Here is a 27846-nt window from a genome sequence, read left to right on the forward strand (position 1 = left end):
TTATTTAATGAGTAAAATGAATAACTTTCACCGCTTAGTTTTTAAATTTTTATTCAAATTTTCACAAAAATGAGATTTAAAGTGAAAAATATTTGTATAGATTAATAAGGATGGTTTAAGAAGGGCAAATTTTTGAGGCGGGAGTATCATTAAGTGAGCTCATTGCTTACAGTTTTATAGGGTATAATAGCTGCGCTCTGTATTACACATGCACAGTGTGCTGAATTCGAACCGTACATAAATGATTGATCATTTACAAACACTAAATGCAACTTGCTTCTCGTTTAATAAATGTTATTCAAGTGTTTTCTGGCCGATTTTGAAGATTTTTATCACGTGCTTGTTTACTATCGTTTTTTAAAGCGTTACGCTTTCCCAAGACGGTATTACAAATGTTGAGCAGATACGCATATGTTTCTTTGTACAGTCGATGGTTGATAAAGACGACAGAATCAGCCGAGGTTTGCAGAATGGACTGGGTAGTTGTGTCTATTTTCAGACTAGATTTTGATATCCTTCACAAGAAGAGCTCCATAAAAATGATCAAATTTGAAAACTAAAAATTTTTCTTTCGATTCGCCAAATGATAGTCGACAGCTTAAGATATTATATAGTTTTAAAAATTTGTTATATCTGATGGTTAATTTATTGACCCCACTCCCCTTATACTAGTATCTTAATATTGACTATTTACTTTTCCATAAAAGTCTTAATGGGATTTTAGAAAGTTTGGATGAGTAGTAAGCTGTCAGATTTCTGAAACAATTTTTTATTCTCTTTTTTTTTTTTTGCATTTTCAGTAGAACGGATGTTTAGAGATGTGAGCTACCTCAACTTGATATCGACCCATCAATCATTTCTCTTCAAAGATGCGCTTTTAAATTTATCATGATCATTTTTTTTAAGTTCACAGAGAAATATAAGGAATGTTTTTAAGTTTAGTGTGAATTAATGGTGTGTGAATCACACAGAATTCCACGTAGGCATATTTTTAGCTCTACTGGTCAGAAGAGCTTATGCGATAGTAATGCGTCCGTCGTCCGTCCGTCTGTCTGTAAATAATTTTTCAAAATGCCACTCCTACTACAGCTTTAGTAGGATTTCAATATAACGAAACATACAAGTAGACTACACTAAGATAAATAATTCTGTATATCGGTTTTTGATTTTGATGAACGGGGTTGCCGTGGTTACAAAAAATAGAAATTTCTTTGAAATACTTTTAAAATGCTACTCCTCCTAGAGATTTGGTCTGATTTCAATTTAACTTGACACAGAAGTAGACTACGTTAAGATAAATAGTATATCTGTTTTTTTATTTCGATGAACGGTGTTGCCGACGCAATTAAAAATAGAATTTTCAGTTAAATACTTTTAAAATGCCACTCTTGGTAGACTTTACTTTACCGGTCCCCAGATCCGCAAGATCCTCGCGCTCATTGGCGTAACAACTGAAATGGGTTAAATTTGCACACTATTCGACTGATTAGGGTTAGTCTTGCACCCACCTGAGAGATTAGGGTTAGTTTTTGCACTAGTATTCAACTGATTAGGGTTAGTTTCACATCCATCCTAGAGATTAGGGTTAGTCCTCGCACATTATTCGACTGATTAGGGTTTGTTAAGCATCTTCCCGGGAGATTTCGTCTAAACGTCTTAGTCCTTGCATACCATCCGAAGGATTAGGGTTAGTGACTCGTTCTTTTAGATAAGTTAAAAATTTCAGTTGTTTCTGTAATTTTTCAAGATCATTATTCAGCTTCAAAGGCATTTTGTTCGTTTATTTACATGGAAGAATGGGTAAGGCCGAAAGAAATGCCACTAAGCATGCGCCGCACGCGCTTCGAGCAGAATTATTCGTTGTCGATTTTTTCCATGAATAAACAATATTTATTATTTTTTCGGAGAACGGGATTAAAAAACTTCGTTTAAAACTTAGGTTTCAAACTAAACTTTTAACCGTAGAATTCGTTTTTGTGGTCAAAAGGCCAAAAAATCCCTCGTATTTAAATTTTTTTTCTCGCATCCATCTTTTGAAAATTGTTTGGTTGCACTCTCCTGACCGACTGACTAAAATGACCCGACTCAGAAAACTTTTTTCAACATTCCTGGGCACGTGTTTTCTTTTAATTCCTCTAATCCAGATGTTGTCAAGTATGTTGAAATTTTCTGCAGAAAAGATTTTCCCACCTACCTGTCGACCCAACAATTTTACCAAGAGTCGGGAGAGGGCAACCAGGTATTATCTTAAAGATAGCCTAAGGTCATTTTGATTTTGCCAAATGTTGCAAAATGTTATTGTCAGTTATAAATTAATAACAATAAACCTATTGTTTAACATATGTTGTAATACATAGAGATTTATTTTATATAAGCAGAGGCCTATATATACCTAGGTGTTTTGAACTATTATACATGTATATAGTATTTAACAGTAGTGAAACAAATTCATGCTTATATATATATTAATTTTGTTGTATAAAAAATTGACATTCTGTTGTATTTGTATTCATATATTATACTAGTTAGGTCTCTATTTTTCCTTTAAAAACTTGTAATCATTTTCAATTCTTACTACTGATTTTCAGAACCCGATCCGAGGAATTGCCTACCTCAAGATACGAACTTTAATGACATTTTGTGACAAAATATTCTCTTTATATTGAATCATCGTTTGCTTGTGTATAGTGAGTTATACATGTACCCCTGTAAGCATTTCATTCTTTAAATGAGAAATTATCAGCAAATTTTAAATAAATTAATATAAAAACGTATAACTATTTATTGCCTGATTTAAACAATGCTGCAATATGTTTCGGTTGTATTTACATTTTTCTCATGCATAAGACAATGAGTCTATTCAATTTGGTGCCTGGAAACAGCTGATGATTTTCGGTTAAATGTTGGTCAAAAATCAGTCAAAAATGTTTATATTCTATTAATATATACCATCAAAAGGAAAAATATGTTTTAAAGACAGTCTCACAAAAAAACTTATTTTGATAGATGTCATAAAAGCGACAATTTTCAATCAACTGAAGTAAGACTGAAAAACGATTGAAAAAATTGATTGAAAAATAAAATGTTCCTCCTATAAAAGTTTAGAAATGGGTTTTCTGGTTCACTTTAAACTACACTGTAATAATAATGTTATACTTTACAAGGGAAAATTGGGAAAGACAATTTTATATTCTAATAGAGTAATTGCCACTGCTAACTTATAAAACATTGCAAAAATATCCTTGTATTATATAATAAAAATTTCTTTATCTAGGTCAAAATATAACATCACTCTATTGTTGGTCAGTTAAATTTAACTAACATATATGATACTAAATGACTTATCTAAATATTTGCGCACAAGAATGACATATACATATAACGTGCAACAGGGGCGGCTGATAAGACAAAAATTGTTCCAAGTGAATCATTAGCAATGGCGATCGTTAGTTTTGTGAAAGATCTCTTTTCAGCATTGTGTTGTGTGGTTTATGTCAAGGAGGCACATTGTGGAAACATTGAAAAGCGGTTTCTTATTAACAACGGGAGCTCAGTAAATTCTCATCTCCAAGATTTACAAAGCAAACTCTTGGATCTCACATACAAGTATATGGCTCAAGAATCCACCATTAATGAGCTGAAGTCAGAAGTTCTTTTAACCAAGACTGTTAATGGTAACCAATCTAGAGTCATACATGACCTTGAGGTCAAGGTCAAAGCCCAGGAAACTTTAATTCGAGATCTCACCACAAAATCTCAGACTCAATCATCGACTATAACAGTCATAACCCTTAAGTTGCTCCGAGAAAGCAATAAAAATGACGACAATGCATTACGTATTCAGTCGCTGTCCTCTAAATACCAAACGATGACGACGACAAAATCAGGTAAATTCTTCATTTATCATTTTAAAAATTTTACTTTTATGACTTAAACTGACTGTCTATTTATAACCTAAAAAGTGAGCAAAAGATAGCATATATTCAGCATTATGTTTTTGGTTTAGGTGGCGCACTGTTTGGGGAAGAAAGACTTGTCCCGACAATACAACGGACCTTGTATACTCAGGTACATATGTAAAAAAAAAAAAACCCAATGCTTTATTTATGTTACAGTAGATATGTCCAATAAAAAATTCCATTTGTTTCATGAATTTTAGGAAATATCAGAAATCCCTATTCTGTGTAGGAAATATGCGATTTGCTGATTTCAGTTAGAAAGAAAGAAACGCATATTGTTTTACTCATCAAAGAAATTTTGAAAAAAGTATTAGGAACAACTATCTTTTATATCATTGGATACATGTGACCTATTTTAAGTACAACATAGGCTATTAAACCCGAATTATTTCCCTTGAATAAGCATGATTATGAAAATAGTGTTTTATATGATTTCTTGTAAATCGGGGGGTCTATATTCTTTATAAAAATATTTGATTTTGTGAAGAAAATTTTAAAATAACACGGTTTCCTTTTCTTTTAGGGTATGCAGGTGGGTCTAAATATTCCAAGGTAGGCGGACCTGCTAATTTCCTTTGTCTTGTGCCAGATCCAGATTTAATTCCAGATGTAGGAAGCGGTCAGTATATCCATGGCGTGGAATATGATCACGGAATAAGCGGATCAAAAGTAGGACAAAATGATCTTTGTTCAGTATGTAGAAGTAGAACCGAGGAGAGCACACTCATGCTTCCAGGAAAATCGTCTTGCTATCCCGGATGGAAAATGCAATACAGAGGCTTCTTAGCATCTGGAAATGAAGCATTTAAATCTTCCGCAAATTACATCTGTTTGGATGAACATTCAGATCAATGGCAAGCAGGAGATGAGGTGACGTTGGACGGAAAACTCCTGTACACCGTCAGAATTGCGTGCGGTTCTCTGGCTTGTCCGCCCTATCATAATGACAGAGATGCAACGTGTGTTGTTTATACCAAATAACCTTCAATAAAATACCCCGGTAAATAAAAGGAATACATCATTGTAAAGCACCAATATAATTCCTTTTCTACTGAGAACATTTCTACATGTACTCGTATACTTCTTGATTTAAAAAAATCAATAACTGTAAAATCAATGTAAAATTATTTTGGACCGAATCCTATATATCCCTGACTAACTGAAATGACCCTACCCCTAAATGACACAAGAACAACAAAAAGTACAGTGAGATCTTAGGTTGGTGTCCTGAGTAATGGGTTGTTACCAGGCACGAAAACAGGACATTGAAGTAAGAAGGCTAAAAAAATAGGCTTGGTACCGCCTTCAGGCCTTCAGAGTCCATGGGCCGAGTTAACATCCCTTGGTGATCGTTCACACCCGCCGTGGGCCCTACATGTATATGCTTGTATGTTTATCAGGTAGACAGAACCTAGCGTAGTTATTGAAACCAACTGTTTCAGACATTTTGACGATTTAAAAAAGAAAATCATACCAGAAAATAAAAGAATAACAAGACTGCATCACGATATTTGACCTTTGGTCTCTCAACATGACTTTGTCCTTTAAAGCACTTTTTTATAACAAAGGTCAATTAATTTTGGCATTATATTATGCTTTTTTTTCTGGTGTACTTTATACACGAAAAAAATTTAAACTTGTTTTATATATTTACCTCTCCCTCTCTCTTTCTTTCTCACAACAAACGGATCTATGTTTCATATGAATACAATGTGTTTTTTCATGGAAATTAGTATGCATACTACCATGTGATTTTCTCTGGATTCGGAAATCTACATTGAATATAAAAAAAAATATTTCTGGATTATAATGTTTATGACCATAACTATAAAGCAATTCTTAAACATCATTTAAACTTGTCTCAAAAACTAATGTAATAATATTATTAAGCAATATTTGAGCTGCCAGGCAAAACAACTGTAACAGTTGAGTTTCTGAATCTTTAACCAGCAATATTATCATTATTGAAGTAAATTATTGAGCACTTTATGCTTGGAAGTTTAAATAATAAGAATTTTTCAGTGAGAGAACACGCTAATTATTTTTTCTTAATTTTATCTTTCAGTATACTTTGAAATCAGTTATTTTCATGGGGTCAATATTTCGAGGTTTGAAGATAAATATTGGTTTGATCGGATTTGATTTCGTGGTTGGGGAAAAATTGAGAAGTTATGTATATATAAATAAATTTTTTGGTGGACATAAGTTTGTTGGTCCCTTCATATCTTGAGTACAATGAAATAAAACCATAACGAAAATAAATTGCATTGTTAAAAAAAGGAATTGGATACTGCAGTCTTTCCATGGTTGTTTCTTAGGACATTTTTTTTTCAGATGTGTCATTTTTGATATATTATATAACAAATGATTCAATTTAACTTTCAATGAAGAATGAGGAAACATATATATATGTACATTATTTATAAATTTTAAAAGTGACTTTTGTGATATGAAGATAACGAACAATATTCAAGATCAAAAGTCCATAAACAATACAAAGTTGGTGAAGACCAAACACGGAACTCCAAAACATAAGAGGAGTGATCAGGTGCCATGGAGGAGTGAGCATCCCCTAGTGATCTTCATGAGTATTTTCAATTACATGTTTAGATTACTCCTGATTTTCAGAACCCGCGGAATGGACTACCCTAGGATACGAACTTTAAATGTCATTTTATGCCAAAATATGCTCTATATTTTAATCATCGTTTGCTTGTATAAAATGAGTCATATCCTTGCTGACATTTTATTCTTTAAATGAGAAATTATCAGTACATTTTCAATAAGGTATATAATAATGTAAATATATTTATTGTCTGGTTAAAACACTGCTGCAATATGTTCCTTCTGTATTTACGTTTTTCTCATGTATAGATTTAAACCTTATTTATTAACTTAATATTTTTATGCTATTAACCCTTAATTTAGATACAATTGAGAGAAAATGAGTCAATTCAATTTGGAGCCTGGAAACAGATGATGATTTCGATTAAATATTGGTTAAAAATCAGTCAAAATTCTATATTCCATTATATTCCATTTATATGAAAACATATGTTTCAAACATAATCACAAAAGACAAAGCAATTTTGAATAAAACAATAAAAACAATAAAAAGGTGCGACAATTTTCAATTAACAGAAGTAAGACTGCAAAATGATTGAAAAATAATTGAAAATTAAAAAAAATTCTTCCTATAAAAGTTTAGGATTGGGTTTATCTGTTTCGGTTTAAACTAAGAATAACTGTTATACTTTACATGGGAAAAATTAGAAGGGCAATTGTATATACTTGTAGAGTTATCACAAATGCTTTATTATAAACGTTTTAAAAATGCTCTTGAATAATGTTTTGTTCTCCATTACTTAATCTTGGTCAAATCATAAAATCAAGAATTCTTTTTATCTATAGCACACATGTATGATGTCAAGAACTGACTCCTGTGTCTAATTCTTCATCATTTTACATACTCAGAGCTCTGCCATACACTTAAACCTTCCATATGCGTAGAGCTTCTTCAAGGACGCTGGATAAAGGATAGACCTTTAAGATTATTACTTACTTTATTATGCCTGCTACCCCTTTAGGGGCAAAGACAAATGAAAAGATTCCTCCAAGCCCTCAATCCTGAGCAATGCTTTCTATATCTTTCCAGTTCTTGTCACTTGAATCTTTTACGCCTGGCTCCATTATGCCTTTCTGTCTGTTATTGGAAATATAATATTTTGATGTCATATAATTTATTAAATGTATCTTTTTATATGAACCATAATTAGACATTTTTAAAATTGTGATTATACGACTCAAAATACCTAGACACTATAACAGTAATTCATGAAATAACCTGTAACGTTCTTGATATTAAAGTACCAAACCCATTTATACGTTCATGCTACAAAGGGTTCGTTGGCACGAAATTTATATATTAATTAGCAAATCTGAATTCATATGTTTCTACTGTAGATACGTTTGCCTTTCCAAATTTTGATATTGAGGTACAAAGTCAAGTAAAATGCTTCATTTTACGAGTTTCTTTAATAATTATTCATTATTAAAATAATCACATGAGCTACATTACCCGTACCTAGGCAGAACAAAAAATCCGCAGAATCAGCAAGAAATTGATAAAATATAATTTATAATAAATATTTATAACTTAAAGGTTAAGAGCATGAAAAACATTACTTATAAAAAGCGTTTGGCTAACAAGTAATTTAACAGAAGTTCGAAAGACTACTTTGGAACTACAACTGCAGCCAGATGTCGTTTTCCTTGGGAGTATATGCATTTCTCATCTTTTCAACGTACTGTTACGGCGCTGAGGTAATTCTTTTAGCTTATATAAGTTTTTTTATCTTTGGTACGGTATATTGTTTTTTCAAAGTGTAAGTGATCATGAAACTAATAATAAAAATCAATAAATGTTTAAATTTGTTTTGAAAAAATGAAGAAAAATAGAGGTGTGTAAAACTTTTTGAATATTCCTAAATTATGTGTTATAATAAATTCTATGCATAGATTGGTGTATGCATACCTTTGAATTTGTGGTAAATGATATATTATCAAATCTTACAGTTTTTATTTTATATTTGAATTCCTATGATGTTCAATTTTTTTTTTCATTTCTCTTGAAATTCTAATATTTTTTCTATAATTTTGTAGATCTTAATAGATCTTAATAGATCTTAATAGATAATGATAGAATTGATAAAAATATTGAATTAAACGTATATATTTCACTCATTAGACCTCATTTTGTCCTTGCTATAAAAAACTTTGCATTTAAAGATTGAATTTCTTATTGATAATTTTCCTCGGAACATGTGTCATTCTAGATTTCATCTTGCCGCAATTCCTTCATCATTACAATCACTTATCAATTTCAACAAGAAATCAGTACTTATTTTAACTGATGTAAATAGTCGATTTAAACAGGGGTCAATGTTTGCATTCACTGAAGAAAAAAAAATCCCGGTTGTGCATGCAAAGATTTTATTATTTTTTTATTCAAGAATTTAAGGAACTTAACAGGAAACAATAAACTACTAGTATGTCCTGGACAAGTTTCTGTACATCCCTGAAAATCACGTTTTATAGAAAATATCAGATTAGAGCAATTTTATAATTTGGTATTAAACACCGCCGGTGTGCCCGGTTGGCAGGGGATGCTCACTCCTCTAATGATTTGGAGGTCCCTTTTTGCCCTGCTCCTATTTTGTATTGATTTATGGACTTTTGATCTTGAATACTTTTCATTATTTCCATATGTTTTGAAGATAGATTTTACCATTTCTTTCATTAATTCTTTATAGAGTAGGATTTTTTTTTTAGGTCACCTGAGTAAACTCGGGTGACCTATTGCTATCCGTTTTCGTCCGTCGTGCGTCGTGTGTTAACATTTGAACATTTTCAGCTTCTTCTTTGCAACCACTGAACCAATTTCAACCAAATTTGGCACAAAGCATCTATGGGTGACGGGGAACAAAAATTGTGAATTTCATGATCCCTGCCCCCCTGGGGCCTGAGGGGTGGGGCCAAAACCACTAAAATTAATGCAATCTTTAAAAATCTTCTTCTTTACTCCTGGACATCAAGCAGTCAAACTTTTGGCATGATTGTAATCAGCATTGAGTCCTCTACCAAAACTGTGAAATTCATGGCCCTGAGGTCGGGGTTCTAGTGCTTGGGCGGGGCTAAATAAGTATATAGTGAAAATGCATTATTTCTTTGAAAATCTTCTTCTCTGCTCCTGGGTATTAAATAAACCAACTAAGTACATAGTTATGATGATCAAGAGTGCCTCTACCAAAATTATGAATTTTATGGCCCCAGGGTCAGGGGTTCTGGTGTTAGGGTGGGGCTCTATTAATTATATATAGTGAAAATACATGATTTCTTTGAAAATCTTCTTCTCTGCCCCTTTGTATTAAATAAACTAACTAAGTGCATAGTTATGATGAGCAAGAGTGCTTTTACCCAAATTGTGAATTTTATAGCCCCAGGGTCAAGGGTTCTGGTGTTAAAGGGGTGGGGGGCTCTATTGATTATATAGTGAAAATACAAGAATTCTTTGAAAATTTTCTTCTCTGCTCCTAGGTATCAAATAAACTAACTAAGTGCATAGTTATGATGAGCAAGAGTGCCTCAACCAAAATTGTGAATTTTATGGACCCAGGGTCAATGGTTATTGTGTTGGGGGGGGGGCTCTATTGATTATATAGTGAAAATACACGAATTCTTTGAAAATCTTCTCTGCTCCTAGGTATTTAAAAATAAACTAACTAAGAACATTGTTATGATGAGCAATAATGCCTCTTCTAAAATTTTGAATTTTATGGCCACAGGGTCAGGGGTTCTGGCGTTAGGGCAGGGCTATATTGATTATATAGTGAAAATACATTAAATCTTTGAAAATTTTCTTCTCTGTCTCTGGGTATGAAGCAGATGAACTACCTAAATAGTTATGATGAGCAAGGGCCCTAGTCTTGCAGAATTGTGAATTCAAGACCCCAGGGTCAGGGGTGGGGGAGGGCTCTACTTATATACTGAAAATGAATTAATTGTTTGAAATCTGCTCCGTTATATTAATAAAACATTAATATTTATTTTTTTTGATAGGCAATTTTAAGGGTGCCTTTTTAAAATTTGTGCAATGTGTGGACCTAGGGTCAGGGGTTTATGTCACAGTGTTAGGGGCACTACTGATTATTGCTGAATATTACTGATTAGTTGGAATGTAATATTGTTCCCCTGTCCTGCATATGGGTATTCAGTAACCAAGCTAAGCAACTGCTAAGTGTATTCTTATGATGGTCAATGGTCCCTCTTTCAAAATTGTGAATGCTATATAGCATCTGGATTAAAACATGAATCAAATTCAATAACTGGAAAGTTGTTGCATAATGCTCAGGTGACCTATAAGGCCCGTGGGCTTCTTGTTTTATTTAAAATTTAAAAAAATGTTCTGCTATGAAGCAGTTGTTGCATAAATGCTAACTACAGAGTAATACCGTTAATACATTTTCAGATTTACGGAAATAAAAAGATACACGAATCAACCTTAAAGTCTTTATTTGAAAGAAACATTGGTAAGCGCCTGTTATAGTTATTACAGTTACTATAATTAATGATACCCGCTTTAATTATGTACTGGTATTTAAATTACTACGTACTATTTACCTATTTTCTTGATTTTATATTATTCTTTATTCCAGAGGAAATTGAGGCGATTGATATTTCTAGCTTAAAAGAGGTTGGCCATGATAATAGACGGTAAGAAAAATAACACCAAATTTATTTGGTCTATTCATCAATTCAAAAGATAAAAACTATATTAAAAAAAGCAAAGTAGGAAGTGGGGGCTAATAGGTCCTCTGTAGGGAACTAGAACTTGTTTTCTCACTAAAATTTTATTTAAACATTTCAACAAGTTTATAAAACGAGGATACCAACATGTTAATGTCATCATTTTGTAAGTTTTATGCTCGATACGTACATACTAATATATCGTACATCCCATCATTGAGTCAAATATTGACTAGCGTTTTCGTACTTATTATCAGGCCATTATTGAAACTCTGAATTGTCTGCGAAATTTTCGTTTTTCCCGATCACAACAAGGAACATACGGCAGAAGTGACCGGTGGTCAGGGGATGCTCACTCCCCATGGTACTTGATCCTACCTCTGATTTTTCTGTTTGCTCTGCTCCAAATTGGTATTGTTACATGGTACTTGAGCTTGAAAACTGTTCATTACCTCTAATTTCATGAAACCTATCAGAGGTTGCATTTTATCTATCTTATCGTTGCCTTGAGTGTCAATAATTGGCAAATGTTATTAGAAATGGTTTCTTTTTTAACCATTAAACTGTTTTTTTAATTAAGATTCACTTTTGGAAGAAAATAAATAGAGGGTCCCTGTTCATTTAGAGATTATTTTCCTAGAAAGATGAACTCTTTTGATATTTTTTTGAAAAACAATGAGCGTGACTATCTCCACAAAACTTTATATTCTATTACGTTTTAGGAAGCGTTTAGTGCTTTGAGTCTTCAAAACTATCTGCTTTTATTGCAATTTTGTATTTGTAAATATGTAGCTTTGAAAATATCAAATTCAAGATCATTTTTTCTTTACTGTGTATTTTACTGTAACGAAAACGCTCTTTTTTTAAATTAATAGGTCAAATGTCCGAAGTACCAGAGGGTTATCACCAACAGAACTCAGCCTGTCAGCTTTTGGTGAGGATTATCAGTTACAAGTATCTAAGCCGGAATCCGTGTTACACCCGGAAGTCAAGATTGTAACCAGGAATGAAGATGGCGACCAAGAGTGGAAAGGAGTAATTCCGGATTGCTTCTTGGTCGGTCACGTGACTTCACACAACGGAACTGCTTCCCTGTCACATTGTGAAGGCTTGGTAAATTATTAATTTACGTATTATGCTTCTTATAAAAGACGCAATACTACAATCCAATTCATAATTTGTGACCAATTTCTACAGGAATGTTTTCATTTGTGCAGCATTTTTTCTCCACGAAAACACTGTAAATCATATTTTGGTTTTACTTTTATTAGCATTTTAAAATCTTTTTTGCAACATTTTTTATGTTTAGAAAGGAACACTAACCACGCCATCTGGAGATTTTCAATTGAGAGAGCTACCCAAAGTTCACAACAAAAGACTCCATTTCTCAGATGAGGATACCGTTCTTGTGGTTGGTAGAATGAGACAGAGAAACAACATGGGAGGGACAGGTGTTAACGTTAGAGGTGACACAATATCTATCATTTATCATATATTAGAGAATTGACTATTTCGTATTCCCTTTAATTTATCGGTAATATAATCCATCGATTTTTTTTGATTGCTACATATACTTTACCGAATATATAATCTGAATTTCCTACTTAAAATTTGTTAATAAGTTAATCCAATGAAAAATACAAGATACGTAATGCAAAATTTTTTTTTTTTACAAAATCTTGTTAGATGTCAGTCTATCTGCACTGGATGACCAAATAATAAAACTAAAGGACAAAAACAGAAGACAGACCACCACAAAGGATGTGGTTGTTGAACTGGCAGTGTATACAGACAGCAAATACACAGAAAGACTTCGATCCAAGGACACTGCAAGGAGAATTGAACTTATGATTGTTAAATATAACGGGGTATAGAATTTCATAGCTTGCATATATTAAAGATTTAATGATAAAAAAAAATTAAAATTCATTTTTAAAATATTTACAGATGTAAAAATTTTCCTAATAAATACCTATTAGATCAATCCATATTTAAACCTATTATAATTACAGGTTATTCTCATGACAACATAGTTATTGTTTTAAAAGACGTAAGCTTATAGTGAAAGCGTATGTTGCCATCTTTTTTATTTTCAAAATATATTCAACGTATATTTATTTGCCGTTTTTTGGAATTTTATAATTTACCGGTATTTCGTTTAAAACAGTCATAAATGTAAGGATAATACTCAGATGTGAGTACTTTAATGACTTACCTGTATTCGTTTTAAACTGTAACATATATATATATAATTTCTCAATTACCTGAATAATACAAGTTTTAACTATAAATGCTAATCTCCTTTAATTATGATGTTTGCTTAAATTGATCCAGGTACAGATGGAATATTCTAGATCGGATGTTCTCGGCTACAATGTAAAAATCCAGATTAAATATTTTGGTTTTTGGGAGAAGGATCCGGTAATGATATTTTTCTGAATTTCATCAATCATTCATTTTTAAATATATATTAGTATAGATCTCATTTTCAAATTTTGCGAGAATTAAACTGAGCAAATTATGACTTTATATTTACAGTCCTTTTATTCTACACATTATCACCTTGGGAACATCTTGGATTCATTTTGTGAGGGCATGCGCAAGAGTCCCATAAATTACGATATCTTCTATATGCATACCGGGTACGTATATGTATTTCTGAATGAAATTTGTAGAATACTAACTGTAATCACTATTAAAGCTCAAGTATGTTTTCTTTTATTATTCGTGCACTGGTCAGGTGACATGTATTCAGGTACTATAGTATTCTATATCCGTCTTTGACCTCGCAATCCCATAAAGCTTTGCAATTTTTTTCAAAACCACTGTAACTTTCAACTACATTTGAAATAAAGCATCCTAAAGGTGATTCAGTATTTATCGAACGAAAAACTAACCATTGATAAGGAAACATAAAGATTAAAAAATTTAAAAATTAACAATCTTTTTTAAACAAAATCAGATTAAAATTAAAAAGGTGAGCGTCGTGGTCAATGGGGTTTCTTGTTTCTCGCGATTCGTTATTCACTAACTTTCTCCTTCTATGTTTAGCAAAATCTTTAAGTCACAAAATGTCACCTGTAATGAAAGCATTTTAATTACTAATGTCAAATCAATTGCTTGTAACCGGGTTAATTAAAGTAATTTTCATCATAGAACTTAGATATTAGTTAATCAAAGATTACGAAGTTCATCTCGACGAATGTTATCTATAAGGCAAATTTCACATATTTTTTCTACTTGTGTGTATTTCAAATTCAATACCCAAGCAAATGAATTTGCTCCAAGAGTGAAATCTGTTTAATACCTGGGAAATAACTAGTTAAAAGTTCGAAATCTGGATCAAGTTGTTTCCATATTTATGTAGTAATATATTACACTATTATTACATCATTGGTAGCTGTCGTTTATTTCTCCCTATTTCTTCGAGTAGTCACGAGTATTCTTTAAGGGAAATCAATTTCTTAACCTAAACAGAATTCTGAAAAATAAAATCAATGTTACATTGATTTTAACAATTTTGTTTAAAATCATCATTTTGTAAAGTATTTTGACGTTGTAATTATGTCCTTAATAGAAAATTTAACCTACCAATTGAATGGTTGTATATTCACTGACTTGTAAAATCCTTGGCAACAAATTACTCCTTTATGCAATAGACAGGGGATGCTTAGTCTTCCTTGGTACCTGATCCTACTCTGGAGTTTCTAGTTGTTTTTTTCTTTTGGATCGATCAATATCTTTGCAAATGATTGTTCACTTACCTTTTAGAGAGACGCACACTAACGTTAATGGGAATGCCTTTCAGGCTTCTGCTTGTAATCCACTTTACCATTGTGGTATCGATAATTTACCAGTATTAGCACACGCAGGTACAGCCCACGAGCTAGGACACAGGTAAGAAAGGATTGATTGATTGTATGTTGTTTAATGACCCTCTCTAGAATTTTCCACTCATTTGGAGACCCCACCAGTTGCCGGTGGATAGCTGCAATTTGTCCTTTACTAGGCACTCGGGACTTTTTCGTGCTAGTACTTACTGCGACACGGGACCTCGGTTTATACGGTCTCATCCGAAGGACCGGTCTCCACGTCCCACAGTGGCATTGGGAGTCAAATCTGCGAATAAGGATCAACTCCTTTCTCCGCGACACTAGACCAGACGCTCTAACCTCTGCACCACGCGAGCGATGGTAAAACAAGAAGACACAACATTGTTTAAATAATAGGTTTGGAATATTTGCATTCATTGAAAGCAGGGAACAATGTCATAAAGGGTGAGAAGACCAAAACAACCCAAGAGATACAAAAAATACGGAATGATTATTTTAAAAAAATATGTTGCCATTGTTTAGTTAATGTGTATGTACTGTTCTCGTTTTATTAAAAATACACTTCTATATAAACTGTATATCACTGAAAGAAACGTATTAATATTTTTTTAACATTTTAAGTATGGGAATGCGGCATGACGATGAAGTAGGATGTACCGGAAGTGACAGAGGTGTGATGGGAGGAAAAGGGACAGGCTGGAGTTCCTGCAGTATCAGAGACTTTGATAAATTTCTACAGTATGTCTAAAAATGAACTGTAATAGATTTTTATATACATGCTAGTTAGTTGAATTATCTTTCTTTCATAAGTTTCGATCTCTATATATATCCGCCGAACTATATGACCTTAAGTTAATATGTTACATTTTCTCTCACCTTTAAAGCCGCTTAATTAACCCGAAACAGGCACATATTATCTTATACAATAAAAGTACTTCATTACATAGATAATATATAAAAAGAAATTATAAGATTGATTTAATAGTTTATTACAACAATCCTTACATGGAAAATGCAGATCAAAAACCTTATTGACAAGCAGTAGTTCCTAACGGAAGTTAAGATCTGTTGTTAAGTCAATTTTGAAAAAAATAAGTTTATCGGATATATCTAATAATGAAGATAATTCATACCCGAGTATTTTTTTTCTCTATTACTGTGAGTATAAGAAGCCTTAGTCATAATACATCTTTTCAAAATTAAGAAAATAATTGAACATAGTAATTTTTATATTGATATGCATATTTAAAGACTAAAGGAAGATCAGATATTTAAAATAATTTTTTTGAAAGGAGCTAAAATATTGTCCGTGTACAGGTTATATATGTACTTTGTTGTGAAGAAAAAATGCTCCGGTTCGTTCTTCATGAGATAAACATGTAAGCGATAAATTTAATTTTTCGAAGGTGATTTAACGCAATATCAACAATGATCAACATAGGATTATTTTTTGTGTGACCTAACAAAAATTATTTTTTCAACTTTTGAATTTTGATAGCTTTTAAAAGAAAAGGACTTTGGTGACATAATTTGACAAAAGTTGAAACAATTTATGGACAATTATTTTTCAAGAAGAAAATCGAATATATATTTTTAGCGATTAGAATCGGACCAAGCGGCTTTAAGTTTTCGATGTTCTCCATTTAGACAAAGCTTTCGCGGTCTACTCATGACTTAGGCAGAGATGAACTGAATGCAAATTCTTCTTGATTTCAGAAGTGAGAAGGGCCAGTGTTTGTTTCGCAAAGATGTAACCGTCTTTGGTCCCCTCACACCAGCGCTTCCTGGTAACACCATTCTTACGCTTTTACATGTAACTTCCCCGGACTGTATGCTCAAGAATGTTTTTACTATCACATTTTGTCTGTCGCCTATCTGTCTGTCTGTTTACTTTTTCGACCTCCTGACCATAACTTTTGTGCCAATTTCTACCAAACTTGCCACTAAGGATTCTTGGGTGAAGGGAATGGTAATAAGAATAAGGAAAAATTTGTTGATGCAGTAATTGCTTTTTAAAATTCTTCTCAAAAACAATATGGCCGAACAAAAAATTGACACTGACCTAAAATGTGGCCTTCTACCGACGACATATTGTTAATGAACAATGGTTACATTGTATTTCCATTCTTTTGTCAATACTTGTTCGAAATATCCCGGTGTACCTGAAACAAAACTAACTACAGAGACTAATACATCTTACTTACCTATGAGTACGTATGAACAATTTCTAAAACGAGGTATAAATTATTAACAAACAAATTGATGAAGCCAAATTTTGACTGACGTTTTCTTACTAATTATAAGACCATTATATATGTACACTGAATTGCCGATGGATGTTTTCGATATTTCCCGGACATGGATCACATGGCGGCTGTAACTATTTGGTTCAGAATGCTTTCTCCTCCATGGCACCTGATCCCATCTCTAATGATTTAGAGGTCTGTGTTTTCTCTGCTCCTGATTTGTATTGTTTAATGGACTTCTGAGTTCGAATAGTGATCGTTATCTCCCGATATTTTATTCCATCAATCCTTCAATTTCATTACTTTCTTCAAACCAAGCATCCAGTGGTAGGAAAGGCACAATTATTATAGACGATCAATGTTTACATAGAATATCTTTTCAAAATAAAAACAGTCGCCCGTTTTAAATAAACAAAATATCACGATTCTGTTGAAATAAAAAATGATTTGAATGGTTTGAAAATGTAACTCTGGTAAATAAATCGGATGTGAATGGAATTTTAAATGAGCATGATAAAATACACTTGTTTTTATTAGTCAAAATTGCGTTTGAAATGCTTTTGAGATCACTTTCACGTATAAACACTAAAGAAAAAAAACAAACAACTGTCTGTTTTATCTTAAATAAAAGTTTTTTGCTTGCTTTTGCCAATATTTTAGGTCAGATGCACAGTGCAGACGAATTATGCGAGATGCAGTATGGCCCAAATTTTCACTTCCGTAATTTTTACTTTCTTGGGGTAAGAATATCATTTAATATTACATTTTCATCAGTGAAATACTGTAATTTATTTAATGAATAAAAATGATATCCTGTCACATAACGAAGAGTGTTGTAATTTCCTTAAACTGTTATAATATATAGAAAGAGTAAATAAATCATTCTGACAGATAATAAGACTGCCAAAATGTCTCAACTATGACGTCATTTAGCGTATGACTGTATATCATATTACAAAAGGACAAATAGGCAAAGGGAAAATCAAAGAAAATGTAATAAACAGAAAATTCAATGTTTTGTAGTGTAATATGGAATTTATTTCACTCATGAGACAGGATCTTTAAATATTTTCATTCGTGCTTCGCACTCGTGAAAATAAAAAGAAAATATGTCCCATTCGTGAAATAAATTCTATATTCAACTACAAAGCATTGAATATCCTCTATTTATTTTACTGCGACAAATCTAGAATAACGGAATCTTATATATAAATATTAACTTGTAGTTCATATGTTTTGATTTCTTTGAGGATTGCGACGCTTTATATAGCTGTGCAGACTTGAACGAAGGAAATTTATTTGGACAAATGATTACGTCATCATCGCACACCCTTAATGGAATATATTGTGGAACAGGCAAAGTAAGTCCTGTACAAATTTATACTGAGAAATAAGGCCTTTCTAACTTTCGTGCTGTATATAGCTATATATCACAGCATTAAAGCGGTCTTTTTTGAACAGATATGTTTCAATCGGAGATGCGCGACATTTGAAGAGGTCAAAATGAAACCAGGTGTTGTCAGGCCCGGGGGTTGGGGACAGTGGGCAAATTGGCAGCCCTGCTCCAGGACTTGTGGGACAGGGTTAACCTACAGGAGGAGATTCTGCAACAATCCAAGGTTTTAATTCGTGGGGGGGGGGGGGGGGGCTAAAAATATAGTTTGATATCTTTCTCTTTTTTCAAAGTCTTTCAATGTTCTTAAATGTTGTACCTGTATCTCTCGACATGAGATTAAAGTCCATTGAGCACTATATAACAATTTTACGGTATTCATTTGTTTATCTTTCTTCTATTCTAAAGTACTAAGTATACAATGATTCAAAAATGGGTATGTTACCAAATTATCATGTGACTAATTTCGCGGTTACTTGCACTTAGTATATCAAGTTCAAAATTTTCAACATGATACTAGTACATTGAAACCATGGGCACTTGTTTCAAATATATTTTTTTAACCCATAGTATATGATAATAACACTAATACTATGAGTTAAAAATATTATTTTCGAAACAGGTGTGTCTGTAATGAAAACATTTTGTTTTACTCCAGTCCTTTGAACCATCCTGGCTGTGAAGGCGGAGATGACAATGGATATGAAGCCAGGACTTGTAATCCTGAGGTTGGTTAATAATATTGACACGTCCTTGCAATGGATGATTTTTTTTAAAATCAGTTCTTTGAATCTAATACAGTTAAGAGGTTAAACTTGCATCTTATAAACTAACACATATATTGGATAATCTTTGACAATTTAATTGAAGCCCTGCCCCAACGACAGTTCCGACATAAACACGCTTATAAATCAGCGGGCGTCTGAAACCTGCAGTAGATTGTTAAAGAATAAAGTATTAGACTCTACAAAGTACACCTCGGTTGGAAGGAAAATGAACTCTAATGGTAAGATAGAGATCTGCTTAATTTGCATCAACTGCCTTGTCGGTAATTACACTTAAAATTTTAAACGAAAAAGTGTACCCGCCACCTAGCTATGATATTAGAATGGCTATTTGGCATTTTATTATCAATTGCAGTTAAGTGCGCCGTTTCATCACGTCACGATCTTTTTCCACAGATGCACCCAACGTAAACAATTCACGCCCCTGCTGTGCCATTGGTCACATCATTTTATCAACATGTACATTAACTGCAATTCATAATATTTACAATGCAATTTTGAAAAATGAACAAAATTTCGTTCAAGAGAACATAACAAATTTTTAAGAAATGGATCTCAAAATACCATTGTAGGGCATATGAAATGCGAGGTGTCATGTGCTGCGGTGTCGGGATATACTACGCCTTCTTTTACAAGGTTTGGCTTAATGCCCCAAGGTACCCCGTGCGGAGGGCCCGCTGAAAAGAGCTACAGATGTTTGGACGGCTATTGTAGGGTAGGGATAAATTTATTAAATTATAAAAACGTTTGTTTACTATTGCCTACCCACCAAAAAAATGGGTTTTTTCAAAAAATAATTAAACAACTCACATGTGCAGCCCTGGTCAACCCACTTGAAAAAAATTTTAAATCGACATCCACAAAGTCTTACAATTTTTTCCTAAGCTTCAAGCAAAGACAAACAATGTTTATACCTGCCTTTCGCACAGTTGTATTATTACATATTTAATTATAGAATTTTATTCTGGTTGTAAAAAACATTTTTGATTAAATTAATCTATACTGTATAACCTTACTGTTTTGTCACAACAACTTGCGTTAAAACTTATCAATCTGCTTAATTTTGTAAAATTAAAAGTCATAATTGAGATGAAATTGTCTTTTGTCTTACACTTAGTGGAGACAGCAAAATTACAAGGAATAACCTTAATATAGCTACAAATATTATATCGTATGACCTGCTTTGGGACGGTTTACGTTATTTTGTAAACCGCAAGAATGAAACGGTTTAGACCAAAAAACGTTGTTCCAACCCATGCAGGTTATATACCTATAACTTGGGTAGCTATATAAAGTTAATCCCTTAAGTTACCAAGAAGATATACACTGTACTAGTTTTGCATGTACTTACTGGTTTTTTTTTTGTATTATATAAACCTTAGTTTTTTGGTTGTAACGGAGAGCTCAACGGTATATATGACATCTGCGGTGTTTGTAAAGGAGATAATTCTACGTGTAAAGTAAATGGAGTGTATACGGAGAGAACAGCACGAGGTACGTCTGAGATACCATAAAGGACTTAAGTATTTCAAATATTACGAAATCTTTTTCTTTCTCTGTTGTTTATAGTGCTAAGAACAGTGGTGAGGTTTACTAAGGTATAAGAAGTATTGAACAGGATAAATGAAAAATAAAATCAAGATAAACAAACAATTCTATGTCACAAAAACTAAACAATAACAATCTGTGAATAAGCATAGTAAACAAGGGTCCGCCGTCATAAAACTTTGAGAATTCTCAAAAAAAAATTCTCAACTCAACTCTTGAGAATTACTCAGCTGAGTATTTTAGAATAAAAGAGTTTAAGGTATTTTTATTTTTCTCATTTTTATGAGACTGAGAATTAAAATTCTCAGACTTGAGAGCAATTTCAGACTTAAGCATGTTTTATAACAGCGGACCAAGGAGACCTGGAAACTCGTGAGGTGGGATTAGGCGCATGCCTAAGAGGAATAAGTATTCTCTGACCGCCCACTCTTGCTGAGAGCCCTACGTATTTAGCAAGTAGACAGAACATTTCGTGATCAAAGAGGGTGTTGCAGTTCTTTTGTTATTTTCCCTAAATGTGTAGCAGATTAAAAGAAGAATTTTTACGTTGCAGAAACTCGTATTAATTTTTTTCAAATGCAACAATGTATAAAGCACAACGAGAAACAATATTTGGAAAGTGTGCATTGACTTCCAATTTGCCATTAAATGATGTGAAAATTAGTCGTACGGCAAAATATAGCAGATTTTCCGTTTTTTAAATAGTGAATCCCCATTGTTCTGAAAAAGTGCCTCCTTGAAACAAATTAATTTTGATGTATGCACAAAGAGGCAGGAATTTTCTTCAAAACTGCCATTTCCGATTTTTGTTTCAAAGAGGCACATTTTTGAAAAACGCAAAAATTGAATAAAATTTATTATCCAAACGAAATGTAAAATGTGTACTTTAAATAACTCCGTATATCCATCGTGTCCGAAATGGTCTACTGGAAATGCTGGTGGGCTTCCAACTAGTACTTTTACCAGAGAATGGGTTCGAATCCTGGTATGGATAATTTTTGCGTATTTTTTTTTTTCCATATGTAATGGTAGTGCAACGAAATTATATATTTTTTGAAAGAGAGGTGGGGGAGGTATCAAGAAGTTAATTGAGTAATAACTAATCTATATATTAGAAATGCAGGATTAAATTGTTTTCCTTGATATGCTGTGACTTAAAACTAATGCTTGATTTAGTTTTGTCTTGGAAAAAAAGTTACTGAATTGTTTAAATAATATATATATTTAAATACTGTAGTTATGGCAATCTTGGTCTCTTGGTTAGTAGCCAAGATTTGATGTGAAACAAATAAAATGTCTTGGATGTAGCACCAACAGTGTGATCATGGGACGCAGTTTTATTTCATGAAAAATATTTTCGCACGATGTCTACATATATATATGTATATCTTTCAAAATGTTGTTGTAGCCATTGTGCTTTTTGTTCTTCCAACCTCTTTCGTGCAAAACGACGAAAGTGTTTTGCTGTATCAAGCAGGAAATACCCGCCGTAAACATAGTCTTCTACGTAGCTGTATCTATATTTAGACATAACGAGGGTATATAAATGTCCTTCTCGATATATAGGGAATGATCGCGAGTTTCTGCAACACCCTCTTTAATAAAAAAAAAATTAAATGCTTAACATTTAGAATGCAACAAACAAGCCAAAACACAACCAAGTGATGAGTTACATCTGCTAGCAAAATTATTTTAACGCTTACAAAATTTACAAAATATTGGCCCTAAACTTGACGTCTTCACTTTCTCAAATTAGTTGTTATCTTATTAACTGTGTTATAATGAATTATTTTAATTGTTTTCAGGTACAAGGAAGACAATTACAGAGATACCCGCTGGAGCTATTAACATACGTTTTTGGTTTGACTGGCTAGGAGTTATGAGGGAAAACTATGTAGGTAATGGATTTACATTTGTCGTAACCTGGCAAACTTAAATAAGCAAGCACTGGAAGCAGAATCTTAAAATACACCAGAACATTCCCAGAACTGATACCTACATAATAAAACTTTTTTTGCAGACTATCATGGTCTTTATTCTAACATTATCATCTAAGATTATGCTTTATTATTTCGATTTACTCTCATAGTTCCAGTTTTTTTTAATGAATATTAAATTCTACTAAATAAGTTAAGTTACATGATACACGATCGGCAATCTTATATTTATTATATCCTATTGTTTACAACAGACATGTACTAAATTCTCAGAATTCTAATCTGAGGACATGTATTTTCAAGTACAATGAAGCGCATTGAATTGGTAAAATGAGCTATCTTTAGACACGCCTGCCTATTTCTTTAGAAAGGAAAAATCGGTCAAATGAATCAATCGAATACCTGTAGAACAGGTATTCGATAAATATAATAGCCAATCAAATTGGCGATCTACATAAACACCGAGAAAGCACGTGTTCAGTGCACTTCATTGTATGCTAACTCCAATAAAAATGATAAAATCATAATTATGTACAAAATCGTTGCAATGCGTGTTTTACAGAAGCGGAGACTCTATATATAGCTCTTTCATATTTAAAAATCTTCATTTCAGTGTAACTCATGTTGCTTGTCGCGGAAAGTAGGGTGTCCTTAAACATTACGACGGCTATTTCTTTCTCGTTTCTAAAGAAATGGGCGTGTCATTATGTTATAATTGACGCTCAAAACATGACTCAGAACGTTTCATCCAAATGAAAAATTTTACCACTTCAATGTGCTTCATTGTAATTTGATACTAGTACTTACCTTGCAAAGTAAATCATCATTATATAGTACAATGAATTCATCTGCATTTGTCTCAGAAATGTACAACAAAGATGGACTGGTAATTCTGTCCAGCTTTAAACAATGGATATGGGATACGACAAAGAACCCCACAAATTTCGCGGGTACATATTGGAATTATACTTGGTGGCGTCAAGACCTGTACGCTAAAGGGCCCCTCACAGAACCTGTCATCATTAAGGTACATGTACACTAGTTTTCTTCAGTCCAAAGAGGATGGACACAAATTTAACTATAACTATTATTTACTGATGGAAACAAAGTAAACCAACTGTTATTCACAACACAAATATATATACGCGACTATTAGTTTTCATGACTGTGGTAACATTCTACATAAATAGATATAATTCATGGTAATTAAAGTAATTAATGTTTGATATGCTCTCAGATGTTTTGAATGTTGTTTACACCTGTTACAGTGCATATTGAAATACGACATTCACTCATATTTTCAGCACTACAGACATGGTGACAAGAATAATACTGGCATTAACTATACGTATACTGTACCAAAATCTGGTAAATGGAAAAATAAAATATAAAACTTAAAGACAGTAGAGTGAACATTTTTGTAAAGAAGTCATTGCTTTTTTTTCATACATACATACCGGGTTTACATTTATAATTAATTTTCTTTAGTTCGATATATATATATTATCATTATCATGTTGAAAAGTCTACTATTATACTTACAATGATATTAATATAATAAAAGTCGGTTACTCCTATGTATATATTTTACTTTTTTTTCCATTTGAAGCTAAGACTTGTCAAGGACAGTGCGCTAATGGTGGAACATTTAACACAAAGATCTGCTCATGTGACTGTCCTAGTGGATTTTATGGTGAGGCTATAGGTTATGTTTATGTTTTCTTTTTATGTGATGGTAAAAATTCATCTTTGGTTATTGTTGACAACATTCCTTGGCTCAAGAAAATTAAATTCTAGCAGTATCGTATCGCCATTAGATTAGAATCATCTTACACTACATGTATATATGGTGAAAAATTCGGCATAATTTTCAAAAAAATGCAATAGATACATAATAGCCAGTTCAGGTAGATAAAATACAATTTATAAACACGGAAAAATCAGAAATTGGATATAAGATTTTTTTACAACTTTTTGCCAAAGAGGCCTTTTGAGACTTAATATTAATTTGCACCTCTGGCTTTAATGATACAACTGAAAATACCGGACTCAAACACAGAACACATTAAAATGATAAAAGAGGGTAAATGTTATCATATTAAATTTAAGGAATATATTTCAAATATTTCGTATATGAAAATGAATTTCGCTGAGTATCGCAACTGATTTCTAAAACAGGACCGGAGTGCACCAGTCGTTGTAACATATACTGCTTCAATGGTGCAACAGTTGATCAGTCTAACTGCGCATGTCAGTGCAAGGAGCACCAGACCGGAAGTCAGTGTAAATGTGAGACAGGATACGGCGGCGAAGACTGTAAAACGAAAATTTAGGATACACTTTTTGATAAAGATACATGTATCATTGAAAATAAAAGGTATTTTCTACTGCTCTTTTGTTTCTTTTTTATGTTAATTATGATTTTCCTTGACAGGTAGATATTCACCAGCCAATTAACTTTATTCTGTACCATATTTTGCTGAAACCACTTGAAAAAAGTCACATAAAGAAATGAGCAAATGAAAAAGTTGTAAAGCTAGGAAGGGACTAAATTTTTCTTGCTGTCCAGTGAAACCCTCCTTGAACCCTATACATTGACTTTAGACAAGGATTTTTAAAGACATGTAACATCGACAAATCTGTTGGTAGCCTGTCTTAAAAATTGATTGTGAGCATGCTTTTGAATATCGAATAAGTTGGAGATAGGAATATTGTATGCGGGATGGCAGGAAAATATTAAATATGAGAAAAAAAAATTGGTGGAAAAGCTGATGGCATCTCGATAATATATGTATTCAAAAAATGCTGTTCAATAAATAATACAACATAGAAATTATATGACATTAAACTTGACTTTGAAAGTTTCTCTCTTGATTTGTCTCTAATGCCAAATTGTACAATGACGAGTACGAGGGCTGTTCAATAAATAATGTCGTGAGCTCTATGACATACAACAAACAAATCATATGACATTTAACTTGATTTTCTCTCATGATGGAATCTTTAATGAGGTGATAACAGTTTATATGACCACCTTTCATCACACAGTTCCATTGTTAGAAGCTGGAAAACAAAGGCTATTCTAGACACTGCATTTAATTAATAGTCAAGAATCAGTAAACAAGAGTTAAATTAAACCTCCATTTAAGTTGCTGTTAAACTTGTTAAGAATCCGGAAGATAATATATATGAATAAATTAAATTTACAGCAACCAATGTCTGTTTTATACACATTTGAGCAGGTGGATTTCAATGAACAAAAATTGTAAAATGAGCGTCAAAAATGGGTACTGTCCTTGGCGACAAAGACATATAACAACCAATGTATAATTCCGAAAATTCAACAAATTATCACTGGGTATTTTTTATTGACTTTAATCACATAGCAATTTGACATCATTTTGGGGGTTGTTCTCCATTAAACATGAAGTTGTTGAACTTGAGAACATGTTCAAGGAGCTTAGCAAGGGACTCCGTAGAAGGAACTTGTATGGATCTACTATCCCAGACTTCTCTACAGGCTTCGATACCCTCATCGTGCGGAATATTGGTGTACAAAGATGTGACGTCCATAGTCACGAGGAGGGTATGATCTGGGAGGCCAGTAGAGGGCGTCTTGTTAATGTAGTCCGTAGTGTCCTTAAGATAGGATGGCAAACTTTCTACGTGTGGACGGAGATGTAAATCAATGAATTCAGAAATTTTCTCCGTGGGGTGTCCAATTGCGCTGACTATGGGGCGACCTGGCATGCCTTCTTTGTGTATTTTAGGAAGCAGATAGAATTGTCCTGGTCTACAGGCAACAGGATTTAAGGTCTCAAAGACGTTGATACCAATCTCATTTTTCTCAAACATGTCGTCCAGAGTTTTGGTAATGGCGGTTGAGAATTCTTTAGTAGGGTCAGAGTCCAGTTTCTTATAGAAACGTTCGTCTGAGAGTTGTCTTTGGGACTCCGCCATGTAAGTCTCTTTATCCATTACTACAACTGTAGAGCCTTTGTCTGCTTTCTTAATTACAATGTCATCCCGATTTTTTAATGATTGTAAGGCACATCTCTCCTCCTTACTCAAATTGTCGGGAGTTTTGTCTGGCATTGAAAGGAGCTTCTCTATGTCTGACTCAACGGCATCAATATACGACTCAAGAGCGCCGCACTTGCCCGGTGTAAAATTTTGTATTTACTGCCACCCGGTAAATTCAAAATTTACAACATGACAGTAGGTTCCCAGGCACTCTTTGGCTTATAGAGTTTGTGTTCCTCTAGGTCCTGTAAATCTGGCTTGGAAGAGTCGTATGAATTTGCTTCGGAGTCTTTTCTAGAGAAGTGCTCCTTCAAACGAAGTCTCCGAAAGAATGCTCGGGTGTCCTCTCTGGACAACCCATTACCTAACGGGGGCTTTAAAACTTGCTCTGACAGGAGATGTCTTCTTTGTAAGCACAGCACTGGCACAGACAGTTTTAACAGCCCTGTAACAGGCCGCAGCTACAAAATACTAGGGAATTTGTCCTGTCATACTGACAGCTGCATTTATCTCATCAATTGCAAAGTTTGCTCCAAACAGTATGTTGGTGAAACAGGAGATCTCCGTAGGAGAGTCAATAACCACCGTTCGACCATTAGGACCAAAAAACTCAATGAACCCGTTGGGGAACATTTCAACCTTGAGGGTCACAAATGGGAGGACATGACAGTAGTGGTGATTGACCATAACCCAAGATGGACAGATGCTCAGAGGAAAAGCAAAGAAAAGTTCTGGATGCACAGATTGAAGTCATTCCGCCCAAATGGTATTAACAAATTGAATGACTTCACCAGAATGAACGTAAATTAGACCCAAT

General features: G+C 33.2%; 2 protein-coding genes across 2 annotated transcripts; both read left to right on the top strand.

Annotated features, from left to right (window-relative positions):
* The first annotated feature begins 3436 nt into the window (after positions 1–3436).
* On the top strand, positions 3437–4940 carry LOC134259030 (uncharacterized). Its single transcript, XM_062741630.1, has 3 exons — positions 3437–3843; positions 4007–4068; positions 4483–4940. Exons 1-3 carry the CDS (start codon positions 3437–3439, stop codon positions 4938–4940), a joined length of 927 nt encoding a protein of 308 aa, XP_062597614.1.
* A 253-nt stretch (positions 4941–5193) lies between these two features.
* LOC134259039 (A disintegrin and metalloproteinase with thrombospondin motifs 4-like) lies at positions 5194–25391 on the top strand. Its single transcript, XM_062741639.1, has 23 exons — positions 5194–5229; positions 10987–11047; positions 11174–11231; positions 12140–12377; positions 12574–12730; positions 12951–13132; positions 13599–13685; positions 13803–13906; positions 15036–15161; positions 15719–15835; positions 16814–16884; positions 18004–18083; positions 18594–18704; positions 18805–18962; positions 19395–19464; positions 19607–19742; positions 20094–20236; positions 20904–21015; positions 22875–22967; positions 23870–24033; positions 24311–24374; positions 24616–24699; positions 25185–25391. Exons 1-23 carry the CDS (start codon positions 5194–5196, stop codon positions 25337–25339), a joined length of 2607 nt encoding a protein of 868 aa, XP_062597623.1. The 3' UTR covers positions 25340–25391.
* Positions 25392–27846: the final 2455 nt, after the last annotated feature.

This window comes from Saccostrea cucullata, unplaced genomic scaffold (assembly GCF_032062105.1).
Source record: "Saccostrea cucullata isolate Sc308-1 unplaced genomic scaffold, CSIRO_AGI_Scuc_v1 ctg4637, whole genome shotgun sequence".
NCBI classification, from domain to species: domain Eukaryota; kingdom Metazoa; phylum Mollusca; class Bivalvia; order Ostreida; family Ostreidae; genus Saccostrea; species Saccostrea cuccullata.